The sequence below is a fragment of the Kogia breviceps genome, chromosome 15 (assembly GCF_026419965.1).
Source record: "Kogia breviceps isolate mKogBre1 chromosome 15, mKogBre1 haplotype 1, whole genome shotgun sequence".
NCBI classification, from domain to species: Eukaryota; Metazoa; Chordata; class Mammalia; order Artiodactyla; family Physeteridae; genus Kogia; species Kogia breviceps.
In genome coordinates this window covers 64,778,086-64,804,549 of record NC_081324.1, presented here as the reverse complement: position 1 = coordinate 64,804,549, position 26,464 = coordinate 64,778,086, and the positions used below count along the sequence as shown (strand labels likewise).

The 26,464-nt window shown below is 55.5% G+C and overlaps 4 protein-coding genes and 1 long non-coding RNA gene across 12 annotated transcripts; 3 read left to right on the top strand and 2 right to left on the bottom strand.

Annotated features, from left to right (window-relative positions):
• The first annotated feature begins 1,830 nt into the window (after nt 1-1,830).
• Nucleotides 1,831-3,742, top strand: CHCHD10 (coiled-coil-helix-coiled-coil-helix domain containing 10). Its single transcript, XM_059039305.2, has 4 exons — nt 1,831-1,980; nt 2,231-2,450; nt 3,297-3,444; nt 3,544-3,742. Exons 1-4 carry the CDS (start codon nt 1,940-1,942, stop codon nt 3,561-3,563), a joined length of 429 nt encoding a protein of 142 aa, XP_058895288.1. The 5' UTR covers nt 1,831-1,939; the 3' UTR covers nt 3,564-3,742.
• A 945-nt stretch (nt 3,743-4,687) lies between these two features.
• C15H22orf15 (chromosome 15 C22orf15 homolog) lies at nt 4,688-6,019 on the bottom strand. The gene is made up of 5 exons (XM_067014667.1): nt 6,010-6,019; nt 5,337-5,423; nt 5,085-5,245; nt 4,804-4,876; nt 4,688-4,722 (listed from the first exon to the last, which is right to left on the bottom strand). Exons 1-5 carry the CDS (start codon nt 6,017-6,019, stop codon nt 4,688-4,690), a joined length of 366 nt encoding a protein of 121 aa, XP_066870768.1.
• Nucleotides 6,020-6,680: 661 nt separating this feature from the next.
• On the bottom strand, nt 6,681-11,729 carry LOC136792718 (uncharacterized). The gene is made up of 3 exons (XR_010836963.1): nt 11,415-11,729; nt 9,558-9,695; nt 6,681-7,498 (listed from the first exon to the last, which is right to left on the bottom strand). It is a non-coding gene; the product is annotated as an uncharacterized lncRNA (long non-coding RNA).
• VPREB3 (V-set pre-B cell surrogate light chain 3) lies at nt 9,521-10,783 on the top strand. The gene is made up of 2 exons (XM_067015425.1): nt 9,521-9,626; nt 10,374-10,783. The coding sequence occupies exons 1-2, from the start codon at nt 9,578-9,580 to the stop codon at nt 10,688-10,690; spliced, it is 366 nt and encodes a 121-aa protein (XP_066871526.1). The 5' UTR covers nt 9,521-9,577; the 3' UTR covers nt 10,691-10,783.
• On the top strand, nt 11,388-24,482 carry ZNF70 (zinc finger protein 70). Of its 8 annotated transcripts, none has more exons than XR_010836962.1 (3): nt 11,884-12,396; nt 15,065-16,936; nt 24,149-24,482. XR_010836962.1 is itself a non-coding variant. In XM_067015424.1 (3 exons), exon 3 carries the CDS (start codon nt 15,128-15,130, stop codon nt 16,460-16,462), a length of 1,335 nt encoding a protein of 444 aa, XP_066871525.1. In that variant the 5' UTR covers nt 11,884-11,996; nt 12,314-12,396; nt 15,065-15,127; the 3' UTR covers nt 16,463-20,201. The 8 variants fall into 8 exon arrangements, 5 of the variants coding, with proteins under 5 accessions (XP_058895278.1, XP_058895276.1, XP_066871525.1 ...); XR_010836960.1 differs by having other exon boundaries at nt 15,065-17,925; nt 24,073-24,156; XR_010836961.1 differs by lacking the exon at nt 24,149-24,482 and adding an exon at nt 17,744-20,201.
• Nucleotides 24,483-26,464: the final 1,982 nt, after the last annotated feature.

The window sequence follows — 26,464 nt, the reverse complement described above, 5'->3', positions numbered from 1 at the left end:
CAATCCGCTCCATCATGGGCAATGCTGGGGAGCCAGGACACAGGCAGTGGCTCCCGTCCTGGCGGGCAGGGTGCTGAGCTGCCTCACGGTGAGGCTGTGGGCACCCATCCTGGGCCTAAGAAGGGGGGAGGCGGTGTGGGGAGGGGGAGGAGAGGGACACCGGCTGCCTCAGCCCTCCCTCCGGGTCCCAGTCTGAGGAGCCTTCACAGCCTCTCCAGGGAGGCTCTACAGAGACCCCTAGAGGGCAAGGAGAGGAAAGACAGCAGTGATATTTACTACCTGGGCTGTTTGCCATCTTTTTCTTTAATGTGATTTACTTTTAAAAATTGAAATGCCTACTTCAGCCTAATTTTAGCCACATTGGTCAAGAAATCATAGATTTGATGAGCTAATTATACATTTTTTTCCGATACACATGAAAATATAGACAGTAAAAATATTTGTGTAACTACCTTAAGTGAATGCCTCCAGGGGAGCATGGCCTTGCTTTGCGGAACCGAAGTCCACCTGTCATGGGAGCTCAAGTAACAACCTCCCACGTTGTAGGCCGCAGTGGAGAGCCATGGTTACAGCAAGCTGGGCTGGTCACAGAGGGCTTCCTGCAGGAGGAGGACCCTAATCAGCCTAGGATGGGCCAGTTTGGCAATGAGAACAAGTGGTCAGGGGCTGCATGAGCAAAGAGGTGGAGGCTGGATCAGGCCTGGCATGTCTATGAGGAGAGAGTAGCCACCCTTCACTTGCTTCCCTCACCTCGAGGCCAGTGGTCACCCCCACTGCAGAGAGGAGAAAATTTTTGCCCAGGCCCAGATGAGGGTCAGGGGAGGGCCCTGTTTCCCAGGCTGGCTGACAGGACTGTGTGGTTGGGACACAGTAGAGACATGCTGAGCCTGCCAGGCACTGCCCATGTCCCCTGCGTCCCTTCTGCCCCTTCCTCACAGAGGGGCCTCTTCTCCCCACCTGGTACCCCTCCCCCATGATTTTGCTGTGGCCGATTTCATCCTCCCCACAGTCCTGTTGCTGGGAGGCCTCCCTCGGGCATAGGGGACAGTGATGAGGGGGTGGTAAAGAGGTCTGGACCTCTCCCCGCTAAGGGTAGCAATAAAAGACTATGAAAACCTCCAGTTCCCGAAGGGCTGGGAAGCGTCCTAAATTCGGCATTGCCTTGCCCTGGGCCTGGAACCAAGGTGGTAAAATTCGAGGCCACAGGATTCAAACCCGCACAAACACCTCTAGGTTACGGCCTTTGGGAGGGACACGCTGCGTAAACGCTGTCAGGGTGTGGCGCTGCACCCTTGGGGCAGGGGGTCGGGTTGGGTGGAGGGCCACGCAGGGGGCCTCGTCGCACCCCAGCGGGGGCTGCTCGCGCCCCGCAGTGATTTTGCCGAGGAGTCCGAGAGCGGTCCGGACGCCCCCTGGCGGGAGCTCTGGGAACCGTCGCGGAGGGTGGGTGCTTCTTCCCCTGCCCAGTCCACCCGCGATCCTGAGGCCACGCTGGAGCCAGCGAGCCCGGACCGATAGGAGGGGGAGGAGCAGGGCCCGGCCTCCCGGTGCCCCCCTTCCCGAGAGCGGGACAGCCCCTAGCTCCACTTCCAGAGCTCTGCGGTGGTCTTTGAAGGACCAGGCTTCGCTCCTGCGTACGCCCTAGGCTCCCTGCGACAGCGGCCCGTGTCCCCAGGGCGCACATATCTCGAGCCAGGAGCTGGGAGGGCGCAGGGTCACCGGGAACGGGTGCTGTCGGATGGAGAGGCCGGGTAACCCGCGGGGGTGCAGCCTGGCCCCGGGTCCCGAGCCTCCGGTCGGGGGCGTGTCCCCGCAGCCCCGCCCCGGCCCCGCCCCGCAGCGCCGGCCGTGACAAGCGCCGCCGCCTTCGTTCCCGAGCCGGAACCGCAGTCACCGTCGCCGTCTCCGACTCGGCTCAGCCGGTCCCACCGCCGCCACCATGCCCCGGGGGAGCCGCAGCATGGCCGCCCGGCCAGCCAGGTGGGAGCGGGACGAGGGCCCGCAGGGTGGGGTCTGGGGAAGCGCGGCCCCCAAGGGCATGACAGCGTGACCTTGGCGGCTGCTGCGCCATCTTGGCGGGGGAGGGGTGGGGGTACCGCAATCACGCGTCTAAGACGGTGGTCGTCCACCCTCGGGGAGGAGGAGAGGGTGCCTTTCCGGAGCTGCGGGCCCCTGGGGCCGCTGGCCTGGAGTCCGGCCGAGATTAACCCTGCTTCTTCCCATCCCGCAGCCGCAACGCAGCGCCCTCTGCCCACCCGCCCGCGCACCCGCCGCCCGCGGCCGTGGCCCCGGCCCCCGCCCCGTCGGGCCAGCCCGGCCTGATGGCGCAGATGGCGACCACAGCCGCCGGAGTGGCCGTGGGCTCGGCTGTGGGACACGTCGTGGGCAGCGCCCTGACCGGAGCCTTGAGCGGGGGGAGCTCAGAGCCCGCCCAGGCTGCTGCCCAGCAGGTGAGCAAGGGCTCAGGGGAAACTGAGGCCGCCTTCTCTCAAGGCCACTGAGCGGGGAGCTGCTGGAACGTCCAGCGAGGAGCGTCCAGGGTGTCCAGAGCTGCCTCGGCCGTGGACTGTGCCCAAGAAGGGTCCTATTAGTCACTCTGCTTTTGGTCTCTGGTCACAGGCCGGCTCTCCCTGCCCCTCCCCTGAGGCCAAGGTCCCTAGACCCCTGTGGACAGACACCAACCAGCCCTTTAAAGATGGTGAAACTGAGGCCCTTAGGGGCTCAGAGACTGGCCCAAGGTCACCTAACCCTAGTAGAAGGGAGGGATGTTGAAGTTCCTGAGTCTGTGGTCTCTCTCCCCCAGGTAGCCCCTTCCGGTAGCCCCTGCACCCAAGGGTGAAGGGTAGCCAGGGACTCTGGGTCTGTTCCCTGCTGGCCTGTCCCCCACTGGGCACCCCACCAGTCCTGAACCAAATTCTGGCTTAGTGGTGGAGTCGGAGGTCATGAGGATCAGTGTTGTTGAGCAGGAAGGTGCTAGAACTTGTGGGGGTGGGGCTCATACTCCAGCAGAGCACTGGGCTTTTCTAGAACCTTCTCTCACCTCCCACCCCGCACCTGCCAGCATACCTGTTATGAGGCAGCTGGGAATGCTCTCTGTACCAGCACCAACAGAGTGGCTTTGAGAGGGCTGTGGGCTCACCCTGTTTCGGGGATGGAGCAGCTGAGGCTAAACAGGGCAGGCTGGGCCTGGCAGGGCTGGGGGCGTTAGGAGGGGCAGCCAGCACCCCCAGCTTTGGAGTCCTCTTCTGGGTGCCATCCCCAAGCTGACCGTGCTGCTTCCTGTGCTGTAACCCCAGGCCCCAGCCCGCGCTGCCCCGCAGCCCCTGCAGATGGGGCCCTGCGCCTATGAGATCAGGCAGTTCCTGGACTGCTCCACCACTCAGAGCGACCTGACCCTGTGCGAGGGCTTCAGTGAGGCCCTGAAGCAGTGCAAGTACAACCACGGTGAGCTGGGAGGCCCTGACCCCTGCTGGGGTGGGAGCGGCAGTCCCTCCTCCTGTACCTGCGGCCTGACCTCCACCTGTGCCGGCCCTCCCTCTGCAGGTCTGAGCTCCCTGCCCTGAAGAGACCGGTGCAGATTTAGGGGCCAGCCCTGCAGCCACATTCACCCCTTCACCGACAGCAAGACCATGACGTCAGATTGTACCCACAAAGCTGGGACTGGAAGTGAGGAGGGGGTTTCTCACCCCGCAGATGACCCAAGACGAAAATGTGCAATTGAAAGAGTTTATGTTAGATCCGAGCCTGCTGTGTCCACTCTCATTGGACTTTCTGCGGGTGGGGGAGGATGGATGGATGACCCACTGTGGAGTGGGATGCTTCACCTTCAGCTGGTGTCCTGGGTGGGGAGGGTGACCTTGTAATCCTGTGTAATCTGACAGCCTCGGGCAGTCCAGACTGGGTGATGAGGCATTAGCAGGTGACCATAAACCTCAAGGGCGTCTGACTCCTGGGGGCTGGAATCCCTGGAGGAGCATGCTGTCTCCTCTCAGGGACCCCTGCCCCTCCACCATTCTCATCTCTGCCTCTGGATCCCTTTCTCTGCACCCACATCTTAGGGGCCCCGCGGCAGCCTCACGTTCTGTCAGTGACCTTGCAATTTCCCAGAAATTCCAGATTCTGCAAGAGGAATACTGCTGGGCCTTTGTGCCTGATCACACCAGGCAGAGGTCACGGCCAACCCCCTTGGATCTGAGTCCAGCTCGGCCACTTGGCCGTGATGTGCCAGGTCATGGGGCCTGCCGGAACAGAGGTGCTGGCCCTTCAAACGCCATCACACACTCTGTGCTGCTGCCTTCACTGAATTCATTCAACAGCTCTGCACTGAGCACATACGGTGTGCCAGGCCCTATTCCACGTCTCCCTGCCCTTGTGCAGGCACTTAGCCGCTAGCGGGATGGTGGGGACCTGTCTCTGGATATAGTGTCTTCCATCACGTGGGTATATGTGTGTCTCTGAGGGGGGTTGGCATTGGGGTCTACCTCTCAGCACACACATCTGTCCCCTGGGAAGGGGTCCTATTTCTGGGTATAAGCATCCTTTCAGGGATCCATGTCTCCTCTTTACCTGGCTCTCAGCCCCAGCTAGTGGGTCCCAGACAGCAGGAAGCCCACCCTTCGGGGCCATGAAGGAGGGTCTTGCTCCTGGTGGCCACGCAGAGTGCTGGCGCGCCTTCTCCAGCCATTGCTCAGGGGGGCAGGCCCGACAGCCAGCGCAGCTCCTCTGGAAGGCCCAAGAAGCCCTGCCTGTGGGGGGCTGGTGGGAAGGCACACCCCCCCCCCGGGGCTCTCTTGTGACACTCACCTGCCAGCTCTGGACACCGCTCATCCAGGTTCTCCAGGAGGGACTCATAGCAGGTGGGGGCCCCGCCCTCACCCTCTGTAGAGGCTAGAAGGCTGATTCCTGGCTGGCCTGATGGTCCACACCCCCACCTCTCACTCGACCTGTTTGCTGGCCCACAGTGGGGTCAGGACAGGGCATTGGATGGGAAGGTCAGGGCTACATCTTGGCCAAAGTGGGGGCTCAGCAGGGCTTGGGTGGTCTGTGGCTGCTGTCCCCCTTCTTATATTCCAACATAGCTGCACAGGGGGAATCTGGAGCCCCTTACTGATGATCTGCACTAGGACATAGGTCCCACGCTCCTGCAGCAGGGGGCTGCCCATGGAGGGCGCTGGGGAAGGCCCCTCCTCCAGTCCCTCAGCCAGGTTCACCAGGTGCCCGTCCTCAGCCAGGAGGGCTATGGTCGCTGGGGGAGCAGAGAGGGAGGCAGGGCAGGGCTAGACTCTCTACCTGGGGGCCCTCAGCGGTTCTCCCAGCACCCCTCCCTGCCCCCTCACCATCTGGGGGCACCTGCCCCCTCTGCCTTAGGTGGGTGATGAGGATCACCAGGCTGCACCAGGGGTTCACCAGCTCCCAGCAGCCAGCTGTGGGGGAGGAGCAGAGGTGAACGAATGGCACCCTCTATTCCCCCCAGACTGGGACCCTCTGCCTCCCTCCTGTCTCTTCCCTACAGAGCAGGGAATGGGTCCAGGAGATTAGGAGTGTACCCCCTTCCATCTCCCAAGATGTCGGTAACTGAGGTGCACAACTTCTGCCTTTCTCACGCGACCCTCTCCGCCCACTTCAGCCCCACTTCCAGCACCTGACAGCCCCTCACCCCCTACCCCGCACCAGCCCCGCCTCCACCAGAAGGTCAAGAATCTGCAGCTGGGGCTAGAGCTTTAGGTGCCTCATGTCCCCTGAAGCTGGAGGACCACTGACCAGCTAAGGGATGGAGCAATTTGAACATTTGCTCCATGGCAGCGGCTTGGTGGCTGCGTGGCCCGTGCGCTCCTAGAGGAGCCCACGTGCATTTCCCAGGACCCAGCCAGGGTTTCCCCTCAAGAGACTCTCCGCAGATGCTCTCATCCCTTCCCATGTGTACCCCTTCCCCACGCCACCTCCCCACTCGCCCTCAAGGCAGAGGGAATGTACCCCCACCAGTCTGCTGGGAGAGGGGACCCCACTTACCTCCAGACATCACCGTGATAAACACGGCTGCAGGGGGGAGGAGACAAATGTGGGGGCTTTGATCCCCCAACCCCCATCCTGACTAAGGAAGGAGCTGGGGCTGAGATCTACCCCGTGTGGCGCCCTTTGGGAGATGTGTGTGTGTCAGGGATGGGGGAGTGATGGGTGGGTGGGTCCAAGTGCAGCTCCCCACTCAGCCGCCCTTGGGGCTGGGCTCCACCAGCCCAGGGGGTCCTTGCAGCTAGTCCAGGAGGCTTGGCCTCCTCTTCCTCCCGCTAGCTAGATCAGAGTACAGAGAAGACTCAGGCCCTCCCAGCTTCCAAGCTGGTCTCCATGGGAGTGGGAGCTGCCAAGAGGTCTAGGCAGGAAATGCCTTCCCCCCAGTATCCCAGTAATGGCCTCTGGGGAGGGTCCGGACATTCCCTGACGCAGGGCTCTAGTGGGGGCTGGAGCCTCAAGGCCCAGGGATGTCCAGAGACCACACCCCTTCACCCGTAGAGACAGAGCTCCCAGGCTGGAAGCAGGGGAGTTTCCTAGGGGTGGGGTGCTGGCATGGCTGTAGCAGAAGCGGGATCCTCACCAACCTCGCAGGCTCCCTATCAACTCAAGGCCCCCTGCTCTGGGCTCACTCCCAGCCTCCCTCTCTTCTGTCCTTGTTTCTTTCCTTTCTTAATCAAGTTTATTGAGTTATGGTTTACATACAGTAAAATTCACTTTTGAGTGAACAAAACACTTTTGAGTGTTTTCCAGTTGTGACAAGTCTCACAGAACCACCACCAGTCTGGATACACAACATTTCCATCACTCTCCCAAATTCCTTCATGCCCCTTTGTGGTCACCCCAGCCCCTGGCAAGCGCTGCAGTGTTCCCTGCACCCACCTCTTCCAGACTGCCACGTCACAGAGAGGGAAGCAGCAGACAGCTCGGAGCCTTTCAGGTGCGGCTGCTTTCACCTAGCTCCATGCGTGCGGGATTCACCGGGGTCGTCAACCGGTATCAATGGGTCCTTCCTTTCATCACCCGGGAGGGTCCCACTGCCTGGAGGTGCCACGGTCTGTGGATCCACTCACCTGCTGCTGTTTGGATTGTTTCCCGTTTTGGGTGATTATGAGTAAAGCCAGTACAGATACTCACCTGCAGGTCTCTGGGTAAAGAGACGTTTCCATCTCTCCACTGTAAATCTCAGCAAGAGGGATTGCTGGGTCCTCTGGGGAGAGTATGTTTAACTTTGTAAGAAACTGCCATTGTTTTCCAGCGTGTGCAGCGTTTGCATTGCCCCTTTCCGTCTGGTTGTGGTTGGGCCTCTGGACTCATGGCGGGTCAGGATACCTCCTTCTTAGCTGTCCTGCCACTGCTTCCCAGTGATTAGACTATTCATCCACCCTCTTCAGGCAGAGCTCAAGGCAGGAGGCAGGAGGAGGCCCAGATCCTCCCCGCAGCTCGTCAGCATCACTCTGCCTCTGGACAGGACTTGCCTCAGTGCTCACACCTGTAAAGCAGTGAGAGGCACCGCTCACGGCACCGCGGGCAAGTTAGCATGAGGATGGAATGCAGTAACCCTTTTGAGTGCTACCTGGGTGCTCAGCCTGCAGCAGGTGCTCAGAGGCAGCACTGGGGAAAGACCTGGGGCAGCGTTTCCCAAACTTACAGGGAGGGCACTTTCTTCCAAAATCTGGGGACCCGTGTCCTGCAGAACACAGCCCAGGAGTGGCTGCAGCCAGATTCTGGAAGGAATGGAACTCCCGGCCTGGAGCCTCAGCTCCAATGACCACCCCTCTGTTTTCCAAGGTGTTTGTCTTTAGTGCCATCGAGGAGGGGTCTTTTGTCTTGAGTGTCATGGAGGTGCCCTGAGGAGGTGTTAGGACTGGAGCGGGACCCACAGTGGGAGCTTTGTAACCTTCCCCAAGCGAGCTCTCAAGGCTAAAACGTAACGAGAGCACACTGCTTTAACTTGTTTTTATTATTTTTTAGGTATTTGGTAAGGCCAGCAGATCAGGAGATGATTGCCATTGAGAAGCTGGTTTGTTACAGTTCCCAAGTGGAGGAGGACAGAGCCCCGTAGGGGAGGTGGTCAAGGTGGTCGGGGGAGTGTGGACTCAGGAATGGTTGGTTTGCGTTTGAAAAGTGTGTTACTGTCTCTAGGACTGGCTGACCCTGGGAGGGCCAGTCCCTCCAAGGTCAGCAAGGCCCCAGATGTCAAAGCATCAGGATAGAGAATACAAAATCCTATCTATGATTTTTTTTGTTTTTCTTTTCTTTTTTTTTTGGCTGCAACGTGCAGCTTGTGGGATCTCAGTTCCCTTACCAGGGGTTGAACCTAGGCCACGCAATGAAAGCCCAGAATCCTAACCACTAGGCAACCAAGGAACTCCCACAAAGTCCTATCTTTGCATCTTCACAACACTTGGGCTGGCACAGTGCTCGTCTTTAGTTTCCAGATGAGGAAACTGAGGCACAGAGAGGGGAACTTGGCTGAAGTTGTGCAGTTAAGGGGAGGAGGACCTGGGATTCAGGTCTGAATCCCAACGCGGGCTGAATCCCAACCAAAGTCAGCTCCCCTCGTTCTGGCAAACTCTCTTACCCACAACAGGAGTGCAGATGGGCACAACCATGTCGGGAACCCTGGCGGTATCTACTAAAACTAAACAGAAAGGGGACCTCCCTGGCGGTCCGGTGGTTAGGACTCTGCGCTTTCACTGCAGGGAGCGTGGGTTCGATCCCTGGTCGGGGAACTAAGATCCCACATGCTGCGTGGTGCGATGCAGCCAAAAAAGAAACAACACTAAACGGAAATGTTCCCCGTCCTGGGTGTCTGCCCAGCAGAAACCAGAGCTCAGGTGCACCAACGACACAGGCAGGAATGCTCACAGCGGTTCTCCTTGAAATAGCCAAAGATGAAAGCACCCAAATGGCTAGTAACAGGAGATGGATAACCTAATTGTGGCTATCCACACAGTGATTTACACACAGCTGTGACAACGAATTAAACATTGCTGCATCCATATGCACACATGGATGACTCTTATAATGTTTAACAAAAGAAGCAGAAACAAAAGAGGACACACTATCACTCCATTTATAGCTGACATTCTACAGCAAAAGTGATTAACCACAGAGTCCCACTTGGTTACCACTGGGAGCTAAGAGGGCGTTACTGGCAGGGGAGGTGCATGAGGGAGCCTTCTGGGGTGATGGAAATGTTCTAAATCTTGGTCTGGGTAGAGGCTGCAGGGATATATATATATAAAATCATCGAGCCATACATGTAAGATTTGTGCACTTGACCGTATGAGTTATACCTCAGTGAAGAGCAGCCACCTGCTCTAACTGCACATGTGGATTTCCGGGCTTCTGTTCTCAAGAAGGCCCTGTGGGGCCGGGATGCTGACGTTTGGGAAGATAAGGTCTGGTTGCTGGGCCCCAGCACCGCCCTCCCACCGTGTCAGTGCTGATTTGCATGCCCCTTCGTGGTCCAGCAGCCTCCCCAGTGTGCCCTGAAGCAGCTGGAGCACGCCCAGCGCAAGCCCAACACAACAAGCGACTCCCACCTGCCTCCCTGCCTCCGGCCATGGCCTGTCGGCATCTGGCTCTCCTTCTGACTGGGGTCCTCCTGGCAGGTGAGCCCTCCCTGGGCCTTGCTCACCCGGGGGTGGAGTGGGAGACAGCACACTGGCTCTGGAAGCCCCCTGTAAGGAAGCAAATCCATGTGGTCAGTGGGGAAGGTTTTGGAAGGGTCCTTGAGTTGGAGAGGAGAACTGGCCACAGGTGGCCCTGCCCCAGACTTGAGGCAAGTCACTTCTCTGTGTGGGCCTCAGTTTCCCCACTTGTGAATGACCAGATTGCTAGGGTCCCTTTGGACTCTGACTCTTGGGGGTCTCAGAGACTCATCACCTTTTGAGTTTTTCAGAGGAGAAGCTGGTGTGGGCTGGTTTCTACCCCACAGTACCTCACGGACAAGCTAACCCTGAGAAGGTCTTCAGCAGCCAGTGGCCGGAGGCTGAGCAAATGGGTAGTAACAGCCCAGGAGGCTTCTTGGGGGTTGTCAGTCTGTAGACAGGGTTTGGACAAGCCAGTGTGACCAAAGTGATAGGGGTCTGCAGGGCAAGGGATGAGGGTGGGCAGCCCATAGACCACCAGCACACCCTCTGAACTCTAGATCCTTAGCTGAACATGGCTCCTTGGGAACATGACAATAACGGGGGCTTAGGGGTCGCCAGCTCTGTGCCCCACCCAGTGACGATCCCATGGCACCGGGCTGTGAGCTTTTGGGAGAGGATTCTCCTGGGAGTCTGACCAAGACTTCGTGGGGCAGGGACAGGAAGGAAGGGGCCCAGGCCAGACCTGAGTGTATCTGTCTCTCTCAGCCTCCCAGCCAACCCTGACCCAGCCGGACACACTGCTGGTCTTCCCAGGCCAAGTGGCTCAACTCTCCTGCATGCTCAGCCCCCACTATGCCACCGTCGGGGACTACGGCGTGTCTTGGTATCAGCAGCGGGCAGGCAGCGCCCCCCGCTTGCTCCTCCACTACCGCTCAGAGGAGGATCACCACCGCCCCCCTGACATCCCTGACCGCTTCTCGGCAGCCACGGATGCAGCCCATAATGCCTGCATCCTGACCATCAGCCCCGTGCAACCTGAAGATGCCGCGGATTATTACTGCTCCGTGGGCTACATACCCTAGGGGTGGGGTGTGGGATGAGTGCCTTCTGTCTGCCTCTCACTTATGCTCCTCACCTTGGGACCCTCCCTTTCTCTGAGCCTTGATTTTCCTCCTCTGTAAAATGGGTTAATAATCAACATGTTAACAATAACTATTCTGCGGGCCATGAGATCCTGGCTGCAAAAGTGACCAAGGTTGGTCTGGGAGTGTCGGGGTAGGGATTCTGGGGATTGTTGCAGAAGAGGAAGCACCTGAGACCCTTGGGTGGGGCCCCACCTCCCTACCAGCCCCCAGGGAGCTCAGAATGGTGGCTCTTGCCTTCCTGTGACTGGAGGAGCTGGAGTGAGAGAAAAAATAACCAGCCCTTGATGGTCTCAGGTCTGCATGGCTGGTTGTGGTCCAACACACACAAGGTCACTGGACTGGGTCCCTAGGAACCCCTGCCTACTCCTGGATGGGGCTAGGAGGCACCTGAGGGCCAGGACGGAAGGTGCTGAAGACAGGTGGGCAGATAGCAGGGGCAGAATGGCAGCAGCCATCCTTGGGTGGAGGGGCAAGTCTTGCCACCAGAAGCAGAAGTGAGCTCTGTGAGGGGGGTCGGAGGCTGAAGAACACACCCCTCTTCCCTTTCGGTTCCCCTAAGAGGCGCCACCTGAACGGAGGCCATCCCTCAGATGCAGAGGTGGGGTCCACAGAGGGTCCCGCCTAGGCTCCCTGCCATCTCCTGGGCCCTCTCCGGGATCACCTCATTTGTCTCTGTGGGGACGAGGTAAGCAAGCAGGACCAGAGCTCCCCAGGAAGGGAGAGGGAATCGCAGCAGGATCCCGGGCCTGCACGGGGTAACGGGCTCCGCAGCCCTGAGCGCGCCTGCCCTTCTCCCGGGGACACAGCCGCCACAAGGCCTCTGGCCGGCCCCACCCCCAGGACAGGTGCCCAGGAGCCGGCCGCCCCTCCCGGCCTCAGTTTCCTCCTCTGCGCTCCCGCCAACGCCCGCCCAGCCGGGACGCGCTCGGGGACAGCCCGGAGCCCTGAGCCGACCGGACGACCCCTCCCGACCCCAGTCCTGCGACCCGGACCCCCGCGTCCAGGCGGCGTCGCGTACTGCGTTGCGGGACCAGTGAGACACTGGCCTCCGCGCGGCCTAGAGCGGTCCCGGAAGTGCCGCGGGAGGGGGCGGGGCTCGGGCTCTCGGGCAGCCGCGGGCTTCGCGTCAGCAGCCGCAGCCGAGCTAGGCCACGGCCGCGGGCAGGAGCAGCTCACGTGCGGACCCGCCCCTCTCGCCCGCGGCCCCGCCCCCGCTCAGGTGAGCGGCCCCGCCCCGGCCTAGGTGAGTGGCTCCGCGGCAGCCAGTGTGGCCACCTCTCCCTTCGGTGGCGCAGGTGTGGACGGCCCCCGTCCGTGGAAGCAGGTGCCGGTCCGCGGCCGCTCTCTGGCCTCCAGCCAGGAGGCCCTGACTGGCCCGAGGGTCGGCCGGGTGCCCAGGCCCTGGGGGTCCCAGGAGGATGGAGTGACGGAGGCAGGAGGAGCTGGGGAAGGCCCGAGAGAGGTGGGAAACGTGGGGTTCCAGACCTTTGGATTTTTGGTCCCAGAATATTTAAAACATCGTTGGGCACAGATAAAGTATCGCCAACTTTTTCAACACAGTGGAGACTTCAGCGTGTAGCTGGTACATAGTGGGAATGGAAAACCCCCGAGGAGGGAACCTCGGAAACACCAGGATTTAGCAGGTAGGTGGAGGCACAATCCCCAGATACTGAGAAAGACGGGTCAGAGGGCATGAAAATTAGGGTGGTAAAAGAAACCAAGGGAATGAAGTGGGGCCTGGTAGTGAGGATAGGTTGGCCAGCAAGGTGGGTTAGTGAAGGGTGGGCTCGTATTGTCACATCGTCCAGTTTTTCATGGGAAAAGCTACTGAGTTTTAAATATTGGCAGCTAAGTCAAACAAAAAGGAAAAGCCTGACTCTTTGAGAGCCAAACACAACGTGTCTGTGGCAGGATCCCCAGAGTGCCAATGTGCAGTCTCTGAAATGAAGGGTTTTGAGAGGGATGTCTTGGGGAGGCCTTCCAAAGGGGGGAGGAAGTGAGGACCTAGAAGAGAGGGCTTGGCCGTAAGGAGGTCATTAGATGCTGGAGCTGAAGTCCCAGCTGAAATTGGAAACTTGAAGTTTGTCTCCGTGCCAGACGCAGTCGTATGATTTTCCTTGGCAACATTCAGCATCTTAGGAGCTGGCAGAGGAGGTGGGTGGTTAGTGGCAGGGCAGGGAGGTGAGGAATGTGATGCTGGTCAGAGAGCTGGTTGAAGTGACGCTCATAGTTAGACACGCTGTAGTCTAAGCTAGATGGGGAAGGGGTGGACCAGGGTGAAAATGGGACGTGAGGTTTGAGGAGGTCGGGAGGCGGGGGGGAGTGGAGACCGTGGTTGTGAAGAGGAGTGGGAGTGATCACAGGCTTTTTTTAAAAAAAATTTATTTATTTATTTATTTATTTCTGGCTGCGTTGGGTCTTTGTTGCTGTGCATGGGCTTTCTCTAGTTGCCGCGAGCGGGGGCTACTCATCGTTGAGGTGCACTGGCCTCTCATTGCAGTGGCTTCTCTTGTTGCGGAGCACAGACTCTAGGCACGCGTGCTTCAGTAGTTGTGGCTTGGGAGCTTCAGTAGTTGTGGCACACGGGCTTAGTTGCTCCACAGCATGTGGGATCTTCCCGGACCAGAGCTTGAACCTACGTCCCCTGAATTGGCAGGTGGATTCTCAACCACTGCACCACCAGGGAAGTCTGACACAGGCTTCTTGAGGATATTGCAGTTCTGTGCTTTTTTTCACATCTGGCCTTTCTACTGGCTGAAAATTCATTAAAAGAAAAATTCCAAATAGGAATGAGTTCCATCATGACTATTCTGATTAATTTAGTATGTCTTTTTGAGGCAGTTCCTGTCTGACTTCAGTGTAAGGATGATAGTACCTTTGTATGGAATCCTGAGGAATACATGAGATATGCTTGTAAAAGGTCTAGCCGTGCCTTGGCACACAGTAGTTGCTCAATAAACTCGAGTTGTCATCATTATGGTACCTGAAGAGTTTCCCTGGAGGTTGCATAGCAGTTTGTGGATGGGGTCCTGCGGAGCTCCCTCTGGGCCCCCACAGTGGGATGGGGGGCTGAGTGGGGTGTTCTAGTCTCCTTCCTTGTCCCTCCGAAAACACCCCCTTCAACCGGAGCAGCTCTGCTTTTGTATGTTTCATTTATTCATATCTCCCAGATAACTGACTTATTTGAATAAAGAGTACTTTGGCAAAATAAAATAAAAGTGTGGTAAGCAGTTCTAACACAAACACAAATAACTTTTCCTCCGTTCAATCATTTATTTATTCAATAAATGTGTGTATAATGATTGAGTGGCTATGCTGAGAGCTGGGGATTCCAATATGGAAGAGCCCCGAATTTGCCCTTGGGGAGCTCGCAGGCAGTGGTGGGGAAAGTCCTGCCATGACATTTGCCCTCCAGGTGGTGAGTGCTGTGATGGACATGTGCCCCATGCTCCACGGTCACCAAGGCCACGTGCCCAAGATTGTCAGAGTCTGAGGGTACAGGGAAGAGGGGACATTTGAACTGAGTCTGGAAGGATGAGCAAGTGGCCATGTGAGAAGAGTGGGGACCAGTCAGGAGGAAGAAACAGCAGCATGTGTGAGTGGTGGAGCTGGAAGTTTGGGAGGGTGTGGAAGGAGAAGCAGGGGACAGGGCCGCATGGCCGGATGTGGAGGACTTGGGCTGCTGCAAGCTCCTGAGAAGGGGCATGCCACAATCAGGACTGTGTTTTGGGCGTTTGACCTTGGCATCCACGTAGAGAAAGGGCTGGGGGGAGGGGGGAAGCTGGAGGTAGGCAGCCAGCGGGGAGGCGAGTCACACCGAGGCCTGAACTGCCCAGTGGCAGCAAGGAGAGAGGCAGAGACCCCTTCAGTAAAGACGGGAAGTAGACAGGACGGGATGTGCCGGCGGGAATGAGAAGGGCTGACTCCCAGGGCTCCAGCTGGGGCTCTGGGCTGGAGGCCTGCAGCCGACCGATCGTAGGAGAGGAGTGTGTGCTCTCTCTTTCCCAACAAGACCCCAGCTCCAACCTCCTCCGGTAGCTGGAGTCTTGCCCCTTTTTCAGAATGGCTCCACTTCCTGTCCTTGCCCACCTTTCTGGACACCCTGAGCCTTTAGAATCTGGACACCACAGTGTGGCATTGTCTGTCTGTCTGTCTTCCTTGCAGTTGTTTCTGGCAAGTCAGACTTGTCTCTAACTCAGTAAGGACCATCTCAAGGGCAAGATTGTGTCTTTGGTTATATCTTCCTTAGACTCTGGCACCTACTAGGTGCTTGACTTGTTGACTTGACAGTGTCTCTTGTTTTCTTTTCAGAATCTGAGAGCAGTAAGTGTGTCCCAAAGAGAAACAGTCACTGGGGCTGAGCCCGGACCCACAATGGAGATTCCCCCGGCAGCCAAGCTGGGTGACGCTTTCGTGTTTGAGGACCGGTTGGAGATGCAGACAAACCTTTTCCCGGAGGAGGACCCGGGGGACCCTTTTCTTCAGGAAAGGGGTTTAGAGCAGATGGCTGTCATCTACAAGGAGATCCCTCTGGGGGAGCAGGACGATTATGAGGGGAATATCAGTATGTGCTCGAGCCCCATCCAGCATCAGAGCATCCCCCCAGGAGACAGACCCCAGGACGATGAGCTGTCCAGCCCAACCTTCTTCCAGAAATCAGACCTGACTATGTGCCAGATAATCGACAGCGGGGAAGTGTCCGGTAAGCCCGATGGGGAGACGGCGGGCAGGGGGGACTCGGGACCCGAGGGGCCTCACAGGACTGCACAGCCAGCCAAGCCCTATGCGTGTCGCGAGTGCGGCAAGGCCTTCAGCCAGAGCTCGCACCTGCTCAGGCACCTGGTGATCCACACGGGGGAGAAGCCCTACGAGTGCTGTGAGTGCGGCAAGGCCTTCAGCCAGAGCTCTCACCTGCTGCGGCATCAGGCCATCCACACGGGGGAGAAGCCCTACGAGTGCCGGGAGTGCGGCAAGGCCTTCCGCCAGAGCTCTGCCCTCGCTCAACACCAGAAGACCCACACCGGGAAGAGGCCATACGCATGCAGAGAGTGCGGGAAGGACTTCAGTCGGAGCTCGAGCCTCCGGAAGCACGAACGCATCCACACCGGGGAGAAGCCCTATCAATGTAAGGAGTGCGGGAAATCCTTCAACCAGAGTTCGGGCCTGAGCCAGCACCGGAAGATCCACACACTGAAGAAACCGCACGAGTGCGAGCTCTGTGGGAAGGCCTTCTGCCACCGGTCCCACCTCATCCGGCACCAGAGGATCCACACAGGCAAGAAGCCATATGCATGCGAGGAGTGCGGGAAGGCCTTCAGCCAGAGCTCCAACCTCATTGAGCACCGCAAGACGCACACGGGTGAGAAGCCTTACAAGTGCCACAAGTGCGGCAAGGCCTTCAGCCAGAGCTCCTCGCTCATCGAGCACCAGCGCATCCACACCGGCGAGAAGCCCTACGAGTGTGGCCAGTGCGGCAAGGCCTTCTGTCACAGCTCGGCCCTCATCCAGCACCAGCGCATCCACACGGGACGGAAGCCCTACGTGTGCAATGAGTGCGGCAAGGCCTTCCGGCACCGCTCGGCCCTCATCGAGCACTACAAGACCCACACACGGGAGAGGCCCTATGAGTGCAACCGCTGTGGCAAAGCCTTCCGGGGCAGCTCGCACCTCATCCGCCACCAGAAGGTCCATGCAGGGGACAAGCTCTAGAGGAGGGGCTGGCACCACGGCCTGCGCCTCTGCCAGCTGGAGCCCTGCCCCCCGCTCATCTGTGAGGCCTGCCCGCCTCCCCAGACCAGTGCCTCCTGGAAATGCCCGCCCACCCTGGTGGCAGGGCCTGGCCCCCCTCCGCGGCCCTGGCCCAGCAGGGGGACTGGGTGGGGTGGGGAGGGAGGCCAAGGGCCAGGGCGCCAGGGCACAGCCGGCTCTCAGTTGTCTTGTGCTCACCTGTGACCCAATGGGGTTTAGTTTTGCCCTCTATTCGCTTTTTCCAGAGTCCAGAAGAAGAATAAACGTCAGAGGGAGAAAGTGGAGTTAAACCCATGAAAATGTCAGATGAGCTCTAACATCAGGCACTTTTAGAAGAAGTAACTGTGTTCGCGGTCCAATCAACTGAAGGAAAATGGATCCAAAGTAGACGCGTCAGCAGCCCACCTCGGGCACTGGTGGGGACGGCCAGCTCAGGTGACAGAGCAGAGGGAGGGTCTGGAGGACTCATCCTGGGTGTGGGAGTGAGGCCCCTGTGTGCTCTCTCAGCCCTTGATGTGGGTTAGATGAGGGCGGTTCTGGCTGGCAGCTCTTCCAGGAGGTGGAGGCATGGTCCCAGAGGCTGGCAGACGGTGCAGCCTGGCTCTGGCTCAGCCCGGCCAAAGGCTCACTGTTCCCCCGGGGTAACCCTCCACCAGACCTAGGGCCCCAACCACAGCATGCCTTGGACATCATCAGGGCCCGTCTCTGGTCGGCGCTTTGCAGCCTCCCCTCCGCCCTCTGGTGCAAGGGGATAGAAGGTGATTCAGTCAGAAGGTCTGGGTTCAAGTTCCAGTTCTGGCCCCTCCCTCACCTTGGTGACCCCTTCCGTGAGGTGGGCATATTGGGACTGGCCACATTCCCCTAAGGGCTGGTGCAAGGCTCCTGTTCAGAGTAGGACCACGCATGAACGTGCTTTGTCGGCTGGCAATTGAGGATGGAGACCCACAGTGACCCCTGCCCCACCTTCAGGGGAGGTGCATCCCTGTCTGGTTCCCGACATGGCAGGGCCCCCCCCCTTCAGCCAGGCTTTCCCTCCCTCTCTCCAGCTTGTGTCCTGGGTGCGGCACCCTGGGCAGGACACTTACTGCACGCCGTCCCCGCAGCAGCAGTGTGTCTGTGTCCTGTCCTTTCTGTCCTCCCCCCTGGGGGTGGTTTAATGAATACCATTGTCTGCGTCCTGCCCTGACCAGTTCAAATGGGCATCCCCAGAGGTGGGGCTCTGACAGTGGCATGTTTTTAAAGCTCCCCAGGTGATTAGAAGGTTCCCCTGCATAGCAGGCTGTGAGCCTGTGCTGGCTCCCAGGCAGCCCCAGCATCTCCCAGATGGCATCGTCCAGAGCAGAGCTTGAAGGTGGCCATCCTGTCTCAGACCTCTGCCCACCACCCCAGGGATGGGCTCAGGCAGTGCCGTGTCTGGCTGGTTGGTAAGCGTTTGTCCCAGGCCTTTGTGTGTCCACAAGGATCTTTAGTTCTGGCTCCCCGGGCTCCTCAGAGCTAGTGCGGGGAGGACGCAGTCTGAGCTATTTTGAAGCTTTCCAAGTCTCTGGTTGAAATCCCACGAACCCATCATGGTCACACTAGTTATTTCAGCTTATGAGAAGCTCAGCTGGGCAGCTGTGTATAGTTTAGATGAATGAAAATGGGAAAGCCATAGTGGTTACTTCTTAAGTGGGGCTTGGTAGGCCAGAGATGTTAAAACAACAGGTCTGTTGGGCTGGGAAGATCAGCTCTGTCCAGCTCCTCTCTGCTGTGTGAGTCTGTGGAGCATTGAACCAGCTCTCCAGGCCCCGCAGAGCCTCTGCGTGAGCAGGTGGACCATCCTGACCGGGCAGTGCCAGGCACTGTCTGCAGGCAGCCTGCACGGAGGGTCTTCAGTCACCAGTGAGAGTGAAGACAGAGTACTGACACCCCTGCTCAGTGCAGGTGGGACATCGCCCCCCCAAGATCTACCTCCTCGCCCGCTGCTGTCCCAGCATTTGGCCTCAGCCTTGGCCAGTTGTCGGCTTCCTACTTTTGATATCTGTCCCCGCACACTGTGCACCAGCCAAATTTTTTTTTTTCAAGCATCATTTTGCACATGTCACCACTCTCCTTAAAACCAACCTTCAGGGGTCTTCTGCACGTAAACCCCCATTTTAGCCAGCCTGGGTTACCCGCGCGAGCAAGCATCTCAGTGTTCCCACCACGCCCAGATGCACCCCACTCACGCCCAGCTTCTCTCAGCTCATTTATGCTGTTCTCACATTTTTGAATATGCACTTTTTCTCTTCCTCCCCTGCATCTCCTTTCTTCCTTTTGACTCTGTAACATGGGGATTAAAATCCCCTTTCTGAAGGGTTGACAGACTCACAAAACCATGGTCAGACCAGGCAGGTACTTTCTTTGTAGGAAGTGTGAGCAGAACCTTGTCCTTTCAGTTCAAATTCTTTCACTGATTTCTTATGTATTTTTAAATCTTTTCATTTATTTAGGTTCTCAAACAGTGTGATATTATAAGAGATCATCTTGGTAATATTTTAATCGTCCTTGAGTTTAGTTGTTTGTTTTTGTTTTATTGTCTTACATTTTTTCCTTCTTTTAGTTGTTGAGTGTTGTAAAGCTCCAGTTCTTGGTTCTGTTTACTAATTGAATTGTTTGTCAAAGTACATGTATTCTGCTCTTTTCTTTCTTTTTTTTTTTTGACTTAATACTTTACATTTCTAAGATTATTTAGATACAGTTAATCATTTTTAATATTTCTAGTAAATGGGGGTACTTTAGCCTATGATTTTTTTTTCTTACAGTTAGAGCTTTTTCTGCGCTCTGTAATGTTGACATGTGTTGTCTTTTGCTGTTGTCCTTAGGACTTTCCCTTTGGCCCAACTATTATTATTGTTATTATTAATTTAACATTTCCCAGTGATGAATGCTGAGGTTATGGCTGTTACTTCTTTTGGTACGTGGTGGTGTCAACATTTCTAAGTGTCCATAGAACTTTTCTGGGCCTGAATATATTATCAGTTTTTATAAGACATTTGTGTACTCTCAAGAAACGTGTTTTTACTCCATCAGTTCTATTTGTTAAATCAGTTTTTATATTATTTTATTCAAATCCATACTCTCTCTAACTTTACTTCAGAGTTCTTAACCTGGGGTCTAAGGACTGCCTGGGAGTCCATGAGCATGCAGGGGTTTCAGAGGTCATGGACGCTGGGGATTGAACAAAGCTGTGTGGATATGTGCATGCATGAATTATTCTGGGAAGGGGGTCTGTAGCACTCAGCACATTTTGGAAGGGCTCTGTGACCCCAAAGTAGGTAAGAACACTCATTTACCTAGTCAAATCACAGTCTAATTTTGTGTGTTTTTTTCTTTACGTATTTCTATTTTGCTTTAATTTCTGTTTCTTTTTTATGTATGTTGTTGCTTTGTTAGTTGTGCAGTTATCTTCTTAAGAAATAGGCAGGGTACAAATGATCAAGTAATTACCATATTTTGGGCATATATGTTTAATAGTGACATATTGAAAAACTGTGCCTTTTAGTGCCCTCTTTGCCTCTTTTAATGCTTCTAGCTTCAACTTCTCTTTTCCAAATATCATAATGGAAGCCCCTTGCTTTTTTGAATTTGCATTTGCATGAGAGTTCATTTAGCTCGGCATTTTATTTTTAAAATTTGTGTATATATTTTGCTATATATCTGTAACTTATAAACAGCAAATTGTTGGATTTTGTTTTCTGATTCTTTCTGTAATTCTCACATAAGTTCTATTATTAACATTATTGTTTAGAGTAAGGTGTAAATTATCATCTTAATATTTTAATATATATTAACTCATTTAACCCAAAAAGGTCATGCTCATCTCTGCCACCCCCATCTCTATGAGTTTTTATCCATGTGTAGAGCATCACTTCTGGGTAGACTAGAGGTCTGCCATTGGGCACACCTGCTCCTCCTGGTCTTCATCAGTGCTGGGCTCTGTCCTGAGCCCCTCTTGAAGCCACATCCTCTCGCTTCAGTGTCCTTGGCTGTAATATGGAGGAATGATGTTACCTCACAGCCCCATGGGGCTTGGAAGACTAAGGAGTGCAAACCTGTGTGGAAAACTGAAGGTGTAGGTGATTATTACACTATAAGTATTGTGAAATATTCCTTTGATTTTCTGTTCTTCTTAATCCCAAAGTTTGTTCAACATAATTTAGAATACTACATCGTGCTTTACTTTTTAGAAATAATACGCGATGCAGCAAAGAGCTAAGAGGTCAGGCCCACCCTCCCTGAGGGAACCCACACAGTCATGTGAAAGAGAGGTGGAGACCCTGATCTTGTGCTCCTCTCCCCATCACCTGTCTGTCCCAGGATGGTCCCCTCAACTTTCCCCTTTCTCCCCTGACCCCTCCTGTGGTGGGGGCAGAGGCTCAAGAATATGGTCACTCTGGCCACTCCTGTTGCAGGTGGGAACCCGAGGCCAGTGGTTTACCACAGGTGCAGTGGTTTAGTGTCAGATCTACCGGCAGCCGTGGGGAGGAACAGTTCAGATGTGATGTTGGAGCCCCAGCCTGCTGCTGTTGCCGGGGCTTCTCAGAGGCCACAGTGGGTTCAGTCACCACGAGCCAAGATGGAAACCAAATGGCCTCTCTGCTCAGAGTCGCTCTGCTCTTGGTGCCAAGCGGATGCTCGCCAGCATCACACATGTCTGGATGTATTTGCCATCGACTGACACCCACTTTACAGGGTGTGGGGAAAGGCAACCCCTTTCTTGTGCGGGAACCCCCTCTTCAGTATCTGATAACCAGGAAACCCAGTCAGAAGGTGGCCTGGGGAGTGTGGAGTGGGGTGTCTTGAGATGGACCATCCTTCCTGCACCACAGGCCAGGTGCTCTCCCAGTCGCCAGGATGCTGGTGGGGCCGTGTGCTGGAGACCCTCCCACGCCCCACCCCCCACCCCCATCTGCCCTAGTGGGCATATTCCTCTGTCATTGACCTTCCTCGGCTCCTGCTCTCTTGGAGGTCTCTGCCCTCTGGAGTCCAGAGCACCAGCTTGAAAGGCTCTCCCTACACCTTTCAATCCCTGCCCCCTGTGCTGCCACCCTCAGCCAGGCCAGCTCTTCTCGCAGAGATGACAGGAGCACCTCTGTCCTCTCCGACCCTCACTTGGGTCTTGCAGCTCCTGGACCCCAGAACTGAGAGGGAGTCATGAGCAGCCACAAACGAATGCGCTCCCTACATAATCCTCACGTGGCCTCATCTGGAAGAGGGAGCAGCGCTGTGTGTCTCTGGACTGGTCTTCTCCCGGGACCACAGGCACCCCCAGAGGGAAGAGCTGTCCTGGGCATGTGGTTGGAGGTGGTGAGGGGGACAGTTCCCCTCCTGGAGGCTGGTGGGGCCTCATGGGGTTTTATGAACTGGAGCCTCTACCTCCTGCCGGCGGCCCATCCACATTCCCAATGTGGGCCTTGCTCCCCCCATCCTCCTTTCTACCTGCTGTGCCCTGGAGGGGAGTGGCCTGCAGGTGTCATGGGCAGCTGCGTCCCCCACTCCACCAACACTGCCTTGTGAGTTGGCAGCTTCCTCCTGAGTGTCAGCCGCGCTCTTCAGCCTCTTCTGTCGCCCGTTGTTTCCTCTGGTCTCGCTGATCACAACCAGGGTCCGGAGACCCCTCCTTCTCTACCTTCTCATACACCTATCCCCCCAAACCCTGCCCACAATTTCCCTAATGCCACCCGCTCCTCTCATCTCACTGCACGGCCCCCTCCCTGGCCACCCACCCCTGGCCTTTCTCTCCCCCGCGGCCAGGGTGATCCTTCGGCCCTGCAGCCTGACGGGGTCAGCCTCTTCCACAAATACCCACCCTGGTTTCCACGGAAACCGGTGTCAAGATGCTTCCTGATGATCGGACACCTCCTCCCCACCAGGAGCTCCTGTGTTCCAAGCAGGCCTTTGTCCTCAGGGGACCCTCTCCCATCTGTAGGAAGAGCCTGGGCCAGAGACGGGGTTCTCACCCAGGGTCAGCTACTCTGAGGGCCAGGCCCCCTGCCCCAATCCGCCTCAGCCCCGTGCTGCGTCCTGGATGTCAGATGCAGTAGAGCTGGGGAAGGAGGCTGAGTTTAGGGTCAGGGCCAGCACTTCAGTTAGTGGAGACTGAGAAGAGAGAAAGGGTCCAGGAGAGGGTCACCCTCTTTTTTTTTAATTGACATATAGTTGATTTACAATGTTGTGTTAGTTTCAGGTGTACAGCAAAGTGATTCAGATAGGTATAGATAGATTTTTATTCAGATTCTTTTCCATTGTAGATTATTACAAGATATTGAATTTAGTTCCCTGTGCTCTACAGTAGGTTCTTGTTGTTTATCTATTTTATATATAGTAGTGTGTACCTCTTAATCCCTAATTTATCTCCTAATTTATCCCTCCCCGCCTTTCCCCTTTGGTAACTATAAGTTTGTTTTCTATGTCTGTGAGTATATTTGTTTTGTAAATAAGTTCATTTGTATCATTTTCTTGATTCCACATATAAGTGATATATGGTATTTGTCTTTCTCATTCTGAATTACTTAGCATGATCATCTCTAGGTCCATCCACATTGCTGCAAATGACATTATTTCATTCTTTTTATGGCTGATATTCCATTATGTATATACACCACATCTTCTTTATCCATTCAGTTATCCTCAACCATTGCCTTCCAGCAGGGGGGCATCCAGTGGGGTTGATCTAACTGAAGGTTTCCTACCACTCCAGCCCTTTGCTGGGTGTCAGGCCAAATGACCTGAGTTTGTGACCAATGGTCGAGAAGCCTATTGTCCTGTGGCCACTCAGAAGCTGTGACCTGCACTCCTGGACTACATCCTGTGCCCCACTGAGCTTAATTAGTTAAACTGGGACTCCTGTTCCTTATCTTACATGTGGAGGATCACCTCGAAAAAGCAAAATCCAACCTCCTTGGTAATAGTTTGTCTGGGAATGTTGGTTTTAACTACTGCAGGCCACACCTCCACTGCCACCTCACCTCCCATGAGATTTCTCCTATGAAAAGCCCTCAAACAGACTGAGGGGTGGCCATTTTTGAAAAACATGACATTGGGGCCACCCTTGGGAAGCCACCCCGAAGCAGTAGTTCTGCCCTTTAAGCTGTCATGAGGGGAGTGGGGAGAGGACAGGATTTCATCCCCTCCTGACACTTGGAAGCAGGAAATGTTTGGGGGGACAGAGAGTTGAGTGTCCAGCCTCACTCTCACCAGATATGGGCTCTGGGAGAGGTGAGGGTAAAGGAAAACTGGTTCCCTCCTTGCTGACGTGTAGCACAGCCTGTATATGCTTGCGGTGTTTGCAAGAGTGTTTGTATTTAGTCCTAAGCAGTCACAGCTTCTGGGTCCTTTGGAAATTGATTTCTTTTATACATCCCTGGACAGGCTTCTCTAGCTTCACTGTCCTGGGAGCAAATCTCACTAATCTTGGGAGACCTTGCCCTGCACATTGCTGGCTGGAGGGAAGAACTTCTGCATCCTTCTGTGTCCCCTCTCCCCAGCAGCCATCCCAAAGGAGCTGCCTGTGTTCTCACTGCTGATCCATCCCTCTGGTTTCACCCCAGTGTGGATGGGGCCGACCTGTTGGGTCCCCACCTCCTCCTGTTGTTCCCTGTGGCCGCTGGCTGTTTGCATGTGCAGGACCAGGACCTGGAGCATCACCCATCAGAGCCCAGAGGACAGGAAGTGGAGACGAGGAGTGAGCCCAGGAGTCTCGAGGGACCAGAGGCAGAATACTGGACTGTGTTCTCCGGGGAAGGCAGTTTTCTCAAGAAATCGTCAATAAGGCCACCCCAAACCATCAACCTTATCTGTTGCCGCGGAGTGGATTTCTCCCTTTGGCTGATGGCGGTTGATTTCTACCTGGACCAGGGTATTTATGTTTGAATTACAATCTTTCCCCCCTTTGCGCCTCCAGGGATCTGGAAAATGGAGGGCTGGGCTAGACAGAAGCTTTCTAGAAGATTCACTATTGAAGGGATCCAAAGGAAAACCATTGGTGGTCGGCGATCTATGGGGTATTGGGGGGGGGGGGGCGCCAAGTGCTAAGTGTAATGGTTTAGCTTTTTTTTTTTTTTTTTTTTCGGTACGCGGGCCTCTCACCGTTGTGGCCTCTCCTGCTGCGGAGCACAGGCTCCAGACGCGCAGGCTCAGCGGCCATGGCTCACGGGCCCACCCGCCCCACGGCATATGGGATCCTCCCGGACCGGGGCACGAACCCATGTCCCCTGCATCGGCAGGCAGACTCTCAACCACTGCGCCACCAGGGAAACCTGGTTTAGCTATTTTTACGGGACCAGATTCTTTGTGTCCATAGCGTAGCTGGCCAAAACCCTTAAACCAGAGGTTTGCAGCAAAGAGAGGGTTTATCCGCAAGGCAGCCAATGAGGAGATCAGAGAACACTCTCAAATCTGCCTTCCTGAAAGTAAGGGGCTGGGTGTTTATGGGATGGAGAATCAAGCAGCAGGGCGGTCTGAGGTGTGGGGAGCGCGGGGGTAAATGATTAGAAAAAGGAGCAGGGACTGTGGTTCTGCGCAGGTGTAAACAACTCCCCGCCTCTGCACGCTCACAGCACGATCTGGGGGCGGACTTTTCACGGAGCGGAGCCTCGCGCACGCCCAGTGGGAGGCTCCGGGGTCCCATCCAGTCTTAGGCAGCTCAGCTCCAACTAGATGCAGCTGACTCTGAGTTTCTAGAAAACAACCCGGGAGATATTTTATCATTTGGGCTACGTGCTTGGAGTACATGCAGGTCTTAAAACGGCCTTGATTAGTGACGGCAGGTGGAATGGATTTGACTAATGACCCACAGTTTCACTATCTCAAGGGCTGTTCTCATCCCCCACATATCCTACCGTAGGTTAGGGGCATAGGGCGCTGAGATCTGGGACATACGTATGCTAAACAGTCGGTCAGTGTTGCTGAGCAGACCCGGGGCCATCCTCACTTCAATCTTTGGCTTTTGTGCCCAATAAAAGGGGAAGAATGCGGGAAAACAGGGAGGCGGTTTCTGGGCCTTGCGCTTTCCTCCAGGCATTGCACGCGCTGGCCAAACCTCGGTGTCCGGCTCGGAGGCCCCATTCTTGTCGCAGAGATCTCACCCTCTCCCCAAAATGAGGGACACCTGCTCCCAAGAGTTGTATCCACAGCCAACTGTTAATTCCTCCTGAAATTCAGTCACAGTTCCACTGAATATTCTGCTAATCCCCAACAACTCCTACATAAAGTAATGCTGAGAAGAAAAGAGAGCGTGGTTGATAAATACACAATAAGGAGCAAAGAAAAAAGACGCAAAGTCACTGCCGCTCTCCGTTTTCATCGCTCATGAATAGGGTTGCCAGATAAAATACAGGATGCCCGCACAGTGAATAATTTTTTAGTATAAGTATGTCCCAAATATTACAGGGGACATACTTAAACTATTGTTGTTTTTCTGAAATTCAAACCTAATCTACCTTCTTTTTTACAAGTTTTGTGGGGCAGTCCTGCAGCCTGGATGGGATTGGGCTGTCTCTGGCGCCCTCTAGCGTTGAAAGGTCTCAGCTTGGTGTTTTGGGGTAGCTGGCAGGTATTTCATTTGTGATGATGTGACCGGGTGAATATGATCGTCCTTTACGAGGAAGCACGTTTGGAGCTTGTTAGCTGAGGGACCAGAGCAATCAGCCTGCACCCGTGCCCCCAGCCATCCATTTCTCCTTGGGAAATAGGAAGATGTCACCTAGACCTGGAGCTGGAGTGGAGGTGCCATCAAGTTGTGCTGGGAGGTGGGGAGGGAGGAAACAGGTCATTTCGTGGGTGAAATGTTACAGACTCTCACTGCTCTTGCCAAGTTTTGGTAGACTTCCTTGAATAAATATTTCATTTTTTGTATGCCCTTAGGTCCATTTCCAGAGACTTTAAACATATAGAGGTTTAAAGATATTTAAAGACTTTAAATATTTATATACAAAGATTATA